This window comes from Setaria italica, chromosome I (assembly GCF_000263155.2).
Source record: "Setaria italica strain Yugu1 chromosome I, Setaria_italica_v2.0, whole genome shotgun sequence".
Taxonomy (NCBI): Eukaryota; Viridiplantae; Streptophyta; class Magnoliopsida; order Poales; family Poaceae; genus Setaria; species Setaria italica.
Window position 1 is genome coordinate 4069253 of NC_028450.1, and position 9937 is coordinate 4079189.

General features: G+C 41.8%; 1 protein-coding gene across 1 annotated transcript; it reads left to right on the forward strand.

The window, feature by feature from the left end:
- The first annotated feature begins 1673 nt into the window (after positions 1-1673).
- LOC101762217 (receptor kinase-like protein Xa21) lies at positions 1674-5026 on the forward strand. Its single transcript, XM_004954601.3, has 2 exons — positions 1674-4368; positions 4478-5026. The coding sequence occupies exons 1-2, from the start codon at positions 1674-1676 to the stop codon at positions 4834-4836; spliced, it is 3054 nt and encodes a 1017-aa protein (XP_004954658.2). The 3' UTR covers positions 4837-5026.
- The last annotated feature ends 4911 nt before the right edge of the window (positions 5027-9937 follow it).

The following is a 9937-nucleotide window of genomic DNA, read 5'->3' on the forward strand; positions in this document are numbered from 1 at the left end:
CAAAACAGAAGAACAACAACCCCCAACAGACATAACACACCACAGACAATGCTTTAGACAACTAGAGCAGCAAGAAAGAAAGAAGGAAACAAAATAAACTACTCTGAAGAAATTGAGGTGGTTGTTCCCGCGTCCCTCCTCAGTCTCGTTGCAGCTTTTGAAATAGTTGCGCATCTTCTTTGATCAGGTAAGCCACATCCACAACTTCCTTGAATTCTTTATGAAAGACTCGCCGACTGCGTTCCTTCCATATATTCCAGCAAAAATAAAGACTGACCATCAAAGAAAGGCTTGTGCTCTTTGTCGAACCTTAGTCAGCATCTTTTCCACCGTCTATAAATTGAGCCTGTCGAATTGGTGCACAATATTTGATAGAGAATGGTTGATACCTATAATTATTGAAATTTCTACTACACTATTTATATTTGGGTTGTTTGGTGCCCCTTATATCTTATTTTAGGCTCTGACCCTGGTGTGTGGCATTAATGTCGACGATGGCTTTGATGCTGAAATGGATGATACACCAACCGGTAAAAAGAGGTGTGAGCAGAAAATGCAGAAGGTAGAACGAAAATAGCAATCGCAAAACTTTCGATGGATTAATTATCTATTTTTGGTGTCAAATTTAGAAGGAGAGAAATTGAACTTTTTGATGTACCACCTTCAGCCGATCCAAGTTGCATTCCTCGTTAATGAATCCGTTCAACAACAAAGGATTGCATGTGGAACGACACTTAGTGAAGGACCTGTTTCTGGTGTTTAATGTTTTCCTGGTAGTAGTCTTTGCTTTTTTTTTTCTCCCGTGTTGCTCGAATGGTTCTTGCTTGCTTTGTGGCTTTTAGTGGTCATTTGTTTGGTGCCCATTAGTTTGTACGAGCGTCGTGTCACAGTACCCTTTAGTTGGCAGGTGTTCCAGTGGAATTGTTTTTGTGGTCGAAGTAGTGAGCGCAAAGCAACAGCCGGGTTGTTAGCATCTGTTTTTTTGCTGTTTCTTTTGAAAAATCTTTCCTTCATCTTTGAAAAGGAAATGAAAGTTTGGAGTTTGTAGTGTTGGATGTCATCCACCGTTGTCTATCTCTATTACTGGCTTATTGCTAGCCATAGCCGGTGGGCACGCTGGTCCAGCCATCAGGAAGGATCATCATTAGTTCCGTGGCCGTGCTGCTATCCAGTTTGGTAGGTGATCTGCTTCCTCATTAACTAATGGTAAATGTCTATGTCCATGGTCTGTACTTTTCAAGTAAATTAAGTTACAAAAATGCCATTAGAGCATAATACCCTTCCACACTTGTTTAAACCTATTGGGTTCTGCGACTACCCTGCAGTACAAGAGATGAAGAGAAGACCTGGTTCTGCTTTGTTGCTCCCAGTTCTCATAGATATTCTGTGGCTGCACGACTATGTGCTTCTCTTCCCGAGTATCTCAGTTGGCTTATTAAGATCTCAGTTGTTACTAAGCTTGGTATTTCAGCCGGGACTCAGGCGTCCAGATGCAGGCACTTGGTACACTTCAAATCTTTTCTTTTAATTATTCTTTCTCTCTTATCTTTTTCTTTATATTTCTTAGTGTTGCTTCGTGCAAAAGCGAACGCAGTGTGTGATTGATTTACTTCTCCGACATATCTGTTGATCTTCTTCTTCTTTATGCAGGAGTAGAGAACAAAGACCTAACCATGGCTGCTAAGGCTAAGCAACACATGAAACTTGGCATGATCATACCATGGGCCACAGTAATTTTGCTATTGTCCTGTGGAGCTGGAACCATCGATTGCTCGACCCCCGACGGGAACAACACAGACTTCATCTCCCTCCTTGATTTCAAGCGTGCTATCAGGAATGATCCAAAAGGGGCCTTGAGCTCATGGAACTCCAGCATGCACTTCTGCAGCTGGGAGGGTGTGGAATGTAGCCGGACGCGTCCGGAGCGTGTTGTGGCGCTGAACCTGTCCGGGCAGGCTTTGGATGGTCAGATATCTCCTTCCCTCGGAAACTTGTCATACCTTGCTTCCATTAACCTCTCTACGAACAGTTTCTCTGGCCAGATACCTCCTCTCGGCTATCTGCACAAGCTCAAATTTCTTGACCTGAAATACAACTCGTTGCAGGGGAACATTCCGGACGCAGTCACAAATTGTTCCAACTTGCAGGGATTATACCTTGCAGGAAACTTCCTTGTGGGGGAAATTCCCAAGAAAGTAGCCCTCCTCTCCAACCTACTACATTTGTGGCTTCACTCTAACTATCTCACAGGGACCATTCCACCTGAACTAGGTAATATCACAACCTTACGACAGGTCATTCTTCAAACCAACCAGCTTCATGGAAGCATTCCTGAGCAGCTTGGAAAGTTATCCAATATGTCAGACTTGATGCTTGGTGGGAATAGGCTGTCAGGTAGAATACCAGAAGCACTCCTTAATCTCTCTTCTCTACAACAACTGGCCATGCCAGTGAACATGCTACATGGTCCACTGCCTTCTAAGATCGGGGACTTCCTCCCTAACCTCCGAATTCTTTTCTTGGGTGTCAACATGCTGGGTGGTCACATCCCGGAATCACTAACCAATGCATCAGAGCTGCAGTCGATAGACTTGGGATATAATTATGGCTTTACAGGCAGAATCCCTCCTCTTGGTAAACTTCGGGAGCTCAGAATGCTTCTTCTCCATGATAACAATCTTGAAGCAAAAGATAGCCAAAGCTGGGAATTTCTAAATGCATTAACCAACTGCACTCTTCTAGAGAAGCTCTCACTGTATGGAAATAATCTGCAGGGAGTACTGCCATATTCAATCGGCAACCTTTCCTCTAATCTTGACTACCTCACGCTTGGAAGCAACATGCTACACGGATTAGTCCCATCAAGCATTGGAAAACTTCATAAGCTAACTAAATTAGATTTACAGTATAACAGTTTTACAGGTTTTATCGATGGATGGATTGGAAATATAGTTAGTTTACAAGGTTTGTACATTCAAGGTAATAACTTCAGTGGACACATTCCATATTCCATTGGTAATATTTCAAAGTTGTCAGAGCTATTTCTAGCAGTTAATCAATTCTATGGTCCCATACCGTCAATTTTAGGAAAGCTTCCACAGCTCATACTTTTAGACCTCAGTTATAACAATCTTCAAGGCAATATACCAAAAAATCTCATAGCAGACTCCATTGTTCAATGTTTGTTATCTAACAACAATCTTGAAGGCGAAATACCTTATTTTAATAAACTTCAACAGCTCAACTATCTAGATCTTTCATCCAACAAGCTTACCGGGGAAATTCCATTTTCTTTGGGCACTTGCCAGCAATTGCAAACTGTCCGAATGGACTCAAACTTTCTCTCTGGAAGCATCCCCATATCTTTCGGCGATCTTAGTGGTTTGACGATGCTCAACCATTCTCATAACAATTTCTCAGGCTCTATCCCAATTGCTCTAAGCAAACTACAGCTTCTAACACAATTAGATCTGTCTCACAATCATCTTGATGGTGAAGTACCAACACAAGGGGTATTCAAAAATACCACAGCCATTTCGCTTAAAGGCAATTGGTTGCTTTGTGGAGGTGTACTAGAATTACATATTCCTCCATGCCCCACTGTTACTCAGAGAAGAACTGGATGGCGACACTATTTTGTAAGAATATTGATCCCCATACTAGGCATTGTGTCCCTCACATTACTGATATATTTTATCATCTCAAGAAAGAAGGTACCAAGAGCACACCTACCACTGTCTTTTTCCGGTGAGCAATTTCCTAAAGTTTCTTATAAGGATCTAGCTCAAGCCACAGGGAACTTTACAGAATCTAACTTGGTTGGGAGAGGAAGCCATGGTTCAGTGTACAAAGGAAGGTTAACAGCTCCAGAGCCCGTGGTTGTTGCTGTAAAGGTTTTCGACCTTGCCATGGAAGGGACTGATAGGAGTTTCATGTCAGAATGTCAAGCTCTGAGAAATATTCGGCACCGAAACCTTCTTCCAATTCTAACTGCATGCTCAACAATTGATAACAGGGGCAATGATTTCAAAGCTCTAGTCTACAGGTTTATGCCCCATGGCAGTTTGGATTCTTGGTTGCATCCACCTGGATATGGAAACGCTGCAAATTACCTGGATCTGTCTCAAAGATTGAAAATTGCCGTTGATATAGCTGATGCTTTGCAATATATACATCATGATTGTGAGAATCCAATTATTCACTGTGACTTGAAACCCAGCAATATTCTTCTTGATGATGATATGACTGCTCATCTAGGAGACTTCGGCATTGCAAGGTTCTACCTTGAAACCAAATCACAAACAGCTGGAGACTCGAGATCAACTGGCACAATAAATTTGAAGGGAACAATTGGATATATTGCTCCAGGTAGCATAAGAACATAAAGCTATAACTTGTATTCGTGTGATAACAATTAAATGTTGCAATTTAGATGTACTATCTCATACGCTGCATGTTTTTCGTTCCTAATGTTCAGAGTATGCCGGAGGTAGTCACCTATCGACTTCGGGAGACGTGTACAGCTTCGGTGTAGTCCTAGTGGAGATGTTGACGGGAAAAAGGCCAACCGATCCTCTCTTCTGCAATGGACTTAGCATCATCGACTTCTGCAAGACAAACTTTCCTGATCAGATTCTTGATATAGTTGATGCTTATCTCCTAGAAGAATACCAGGTCTGTGATCGAGCGAATCCGGAAAAAGGAAACAGATTCCTTGAGTGCTTGTTGGCCCTGGTGAAAGTGGCACTTTCTTGCACATGCCAGGCCCCCGGTGATCGAATAGACATGAGAGAGGCAGCTACAGAGTTGCACGAAATCAAGCTGTATTGGGGGTGAATGCAAAGTATGATTCATTCGTTTGGTACACCAGATGCTACGCACTTATGGAATTGGGAGCTCCATATTCTATTGCAACGTATACGTAGTAGTGGAATAAGAAATATGGAGTAGTTTTTTTTCAAAATTAAAGTATGATGAAGTGTCTCTCCTCCCAAATATGATTTGCATTCACGGACCTTGCAGTGTACTGAACTTGTACAGCTGTAGCTTGTAGCAGCGCATGGTTTGTAGAAGAGCGTTCCGAGGAGTACCCTTTTCTTCGCCCTGGCTTTTCCGCTCATGCCCTTTGCCTGTACTGACCTCAGGCGCCAACTACAAGATTTGAATTTGCGTGCAGCAGATGAACGATCTGAATGTGCAAGCAACGATCCCCGGGAGGAGCTATCGCCCATGGCCTAAAGTGTTCCAGCCCAACAGAGATATGTATTGTCATGCGGGTTGAAGACTTGAACTTGCGCGGAAATCCTATCCATCTTTCGAAAGAGAGAAATTTAAACACCTTCCAATGTTCAAGATTCGTATGCCGCGTAACTACTGTCCGGTCTGCTGCTTCATCTTCCTCCCTTGTGCTTGCCCACTCGCACCCCTGCTGGCTTTCCACCGTCCTCGCTCATGGGGGCTGGTGCCCCGCCGCTCGAAGCTGCTGGTTAGTGTTTTAGGGCTCAGGGTTGGAGTTCTCCGGCATCTGCTGGCTTAGAGAGGAGCTTGGGGCAGCTAGTTTACTTGGTGAGGGCAAAGCAGCGGGAGTTGCCAGCCGGGACGGTGGGAGATAATTGGATGGGCGGGGTCGGCGGCAGGGGTGGCGGGCTACCTTAGTGAGCCATGGCAGAATCGGGCTGGGCGGCGGCGTTGGGAACTGGACGGGACGGTAAGGCAGCGGGAGTAAATTTATTATTTCTCATCCATAATACTTATTATTGTGGTGTTAGTTTCAAGTACTATGATATATTGACAACTAATATAGGATCTCACACATTACCGAGTCTGTGAGTATAGCATTACATGTTCCAATCAAACAATTCCAAAATGCATAAAACTCTACGTGTTTTTATGAGGCTTAGGTGGCGTAAGTTGCTGTGTATTATTTGTGCAGAATAGATCAAAAGTCTTTTCAATCCATTTAAAGAGCAGAGCAGATGGAGAGTTGCCTTATACAATCTTTACTATTAGTAATTGTTGGATGTTAATGTTAATGAGATGCACCAAAAAAGATAAACCTTTGAAATTCTCATAAAAGTTAGAAACATCCGACTATCGATCCGGTAGATTCTAAATCTATTGTATTTTTTAAAAATCACACACATATTTTATTATAAAATATTCTAAATTAATCCTCTAAATCTATATCTTATTAGCCATCTGATATCTATTTAAGTTGGGGTCTTCTTCCACCTCTAGTCCAGGTTGTTGGCCACGGTGAAAGCCTTTAAGCCAGGAAAATCTCAAAATGTTCCTCTTCTTGAGTAGCACTAGTCGATACTGCATGTCAATCCATGTTGGAAAAGACAACAATATGAATTTGATACATCACACACCAAGTTAATAGATTCAAGTAACGCTGGAAAGCATGAAAGATTGAAATAAATCTTTAAAATTCATATTTTGCTAACAATAGAAAACGTTTTAGCCGCTTACATGATACTAGGCTATACTAATATTCGAAAAGGAACAATATTAAAACATCCAACGGTTAAGATTAATTGTATACTAGTGAAAACTTCACCTGTGGTATGGGTAGTATACATGAGTAGTATAGATAGTATAAGAGTATCATAGTAAAAAAATGCAAATGGCATCACTATAATATTTTTTGACACTAGCATAAAGTCCAAATGACCATTTCATTTGAAATATCACTTTTTACAATATAATAATTACTAAATTATCTATAATAATGAAGGATTAGATCTTATATACACTACATTACATATATACCACCAAGTAGTAGCATTGTGTACCATAAAAGAGCTAGCCCTTTTGCACCATCCGGTTCATAAAGCCTTAAGATTAATACGACATAATTTAATATATCTATTCCAAGAAACATTGAATATTGCAAGTTTCTAGTTTGCAAAATAAAAATGTTAGAGTACTTTGAGATTTTTTTTATCAATTGCTGGTATGAGTTATGAGTACGCGCAAGTCAATACAGCATATAAGAGTCCAACTTTCTGCAAGTTTTACATTCTTGCTCAAAATAAATATCCTCGCTAACGTAGAACTCGACCTGCTTTTGTAGCTTTTTTCTTGTCTGCTCCCCAAGCAGGGGAGTTCCAAACTGAGGAGCGGCTTCCATGAGATCATGTTCTTGCTGCCCCTCCACAAGTTGCTGACAGGTTTATTGCTGTTGCTCCGTATATGGATGGGTTGCTTACTGTGCTTCCAAGAGCTGGATATGGGGCTAATGGCAACGCTTCTGCTTGGGATGGAACATGGTAAGTATGTGCAAATTCAAGGTATGCATCTTGGACCAATGTCTCACATTTCACCAAAATGATTATGCTAATCTGTTTGTTTCACTCCAAAGTCTCACGGCAATTGTAATTAACTTTTTTTGGCTCCATGGGAAAGGAAGAAGAATCAAAGAGGAAATGGGTTGACATGACCTGATCTGGCCTCATAGCTCGTTTATATATAGAGATGACTCTCATATATCTTGCATAAGCTCATCTAATTGTTGCCTGTAGTCATGCGTATACGAGCTGAGTGTACTTCCAAGCTCAGGCTCAGTCATCGTTTATGAACCAGTAACTTCTTGCTACAGGATGCATATGCATGCCGGCCGCTTGATGACTTCCTTGGCAGGCATTATCGATCCACTGATCATAACCAGAGAAAACGGAATTTGCCAGGGTCCTGCCTTTGCCACAGCGAAGCAAGCCCACTTTGGCCAGGCGGTTGCACACTTGCACTTGCATGCACCTATCCAACTTTACTCCTGGGCTGACAGATGCAAGTAATGCTAGACCTTTCAATTAATAATTTCAAATTTAGTGCTTGACTGTTGTTGCATGTTAGTATTATGCTAGCGATGTTTACGGAAATTACATTTTGAGCTTCTCACATTATAAAGTGCATCTTTTTAGTCATTTTGTATGTTCTATATTGATTCAACGTTAAATGGGCTGTGGATGTTTGACGTTGAACTTGAGTAACGGAGATATATTCTTATATATTATAAAATTGACATTAAATATGCAGACGTCTCTCAGCATTCTTTTGGGATCTGATGGACTTGGACTCGGCCTGTTTCTAAGCTTGATTTCCTGACGGAAGATTTGCTTCGAGCTAATTGGACGAAGCGTTAGTGTTCTGGTTGCTGGTCATTGCTTTTGTGTGGATAATCAAGTCTTTGAGAGGAATGAACTCATGAACAATGTAGTGTTGATAGATGTGGAGCAGGTGTCGCAACAATGTGGAGTCATTTCTTTTCCAACATAGTATTATATTTTTGCGACTCCCATTATGCCAAACCCAGGCAGATGATACGATATGCTGGATACAGATCTAACAATCGTAATCGGATGAATAGAAGATTGATCTATGCTTGGTGGTAATTAAATTCCTCAGCATTCTTTTCCTTAGCTTCTTAACTGATGATCTTCATGAGTTCTTGATGAGGCAGCAGAGAATGCCCACCTGGACCCAACTCTCCTTGTTTCCTATCAAATGGGAAAGGAAAAGATGAAGTACCATGTACTTCCTATCAGAAAAATGGAGGAGATGTACATATTGTGCATTGACACGTGATGAACGTGAAATTTGAGCATTCTTTAGGAAGAAATGGCACTTGAGCATCTGACATTTATGTCATTAATATTTACATAAAGTTGTTCCTCAGTCTTTCTAAATTTTGCTACACATGCAAAGCGATGGACTCTTGTCATGTGTTGGATATTTGGTTTGATGAAAAACTGACCAGCAGAGCAATGAAGTCATAAATTTGTAGTTCTAAAATAATATTGGTACTGCATTTTATTTGTTTGCAATATTTGTTTTTTGAACACTAAATTTATAAAAAAATCAAATTATTTTATAGTAGTAAAAATATCCAAAAACCAATTGCCATTTGTAGTTTAAAATTGATTAAATTCATAGTTTTGATTACAAAAACTAAAGCTTCATTCCCCTTGTAAAAAGTAGCACCGGTATTATTTGATTTCTTAACTATCTTGTTTACTTAATTTGATGAGAAAAATCCCTATTTGATAGTGGTAAAATTACTGCTTCGACACTGAAAATTTTGAACTTCCCTATTTGACACTTATTTGACACTACCATCTCTTTTCAGCTATAACAGAGTTAAGTGGAGGGTGAAAAGACTCTTTTGCCCCCAGCCATGACCAAGCCTATCTTGCACAGGACATGCAGTTTTGCCGTATGTATTTTGTGTATGTGTGGGCATTCGTTCGTTCAGCAACTCCAGAAGCTTGCCGCCGCTCATCTGGCCAATCTCGTTGCTTCCACACGGTGAACTCGTCGCTCGCTCATGAGCAGCAGATACAAATTGATTCCTCGCTGGCCTCATTGCTCACTGCTCTGGACCGGCAGTGCTCACCGCTCGACTGGTTGGGCTCCGGCGAGTGGCTGCGGCCGCGATAGGTCGGAGCTATCTGAGCAAGGGAGGCTACCAGATTCACGCGCGCACCGCACATCTACAGTAGCCCTGCATTGACAGACTCAGAGACGATCACATTTGTCGATCAGATAAACACTGATTACTAATTGAGGCGCCAGCGTGGAGGCGGCGTCGAGAGTGGGGACGGGGACGGGGTCCAAGAGCAGCTTCATGCGCTCGGGGCGGCGCACGGTCGGCCGGCGGAGGAGCTCGCCGACGGGACGGCGAGGAGGCACAGCGCGCAGAGGCCATGCTGTGCCCGGGTGGCCAGAGGAGATAGGCGAGGGGAAGAGAGAGAAGGGTGGTTGCGGTGGGCCATGCTCTGACAGCAAGGGAAATTCGTCTTTTCAAAGGCTATTTTAACGAAAATTGAACGGAAAACCTAATAGAATGTCATACAAGGAATGAAATTCAGATTCAATATCAAGTAGGACCGAAATTCAGATTCAATATCAAGTAGGGACTGCTAAAATTCTGAGG

Bases quoted from the DNA above. Each gene is read 5' to 3' on its own strand.
- LOC101762217 (XM_004954601.3), top strand. From the start codon at position 1,674: ATGGCTGCTAAGGCTAAGCAACACATGAAACTTGGCATGATCATACCA. The intron at 4,369-4,477 runs GTAGCATAAGAA...CCTAATGTTCAG, and splicing joins AATTGGATATATTGCTCCAG to AGTATGCCGGAGGTAGTCAC.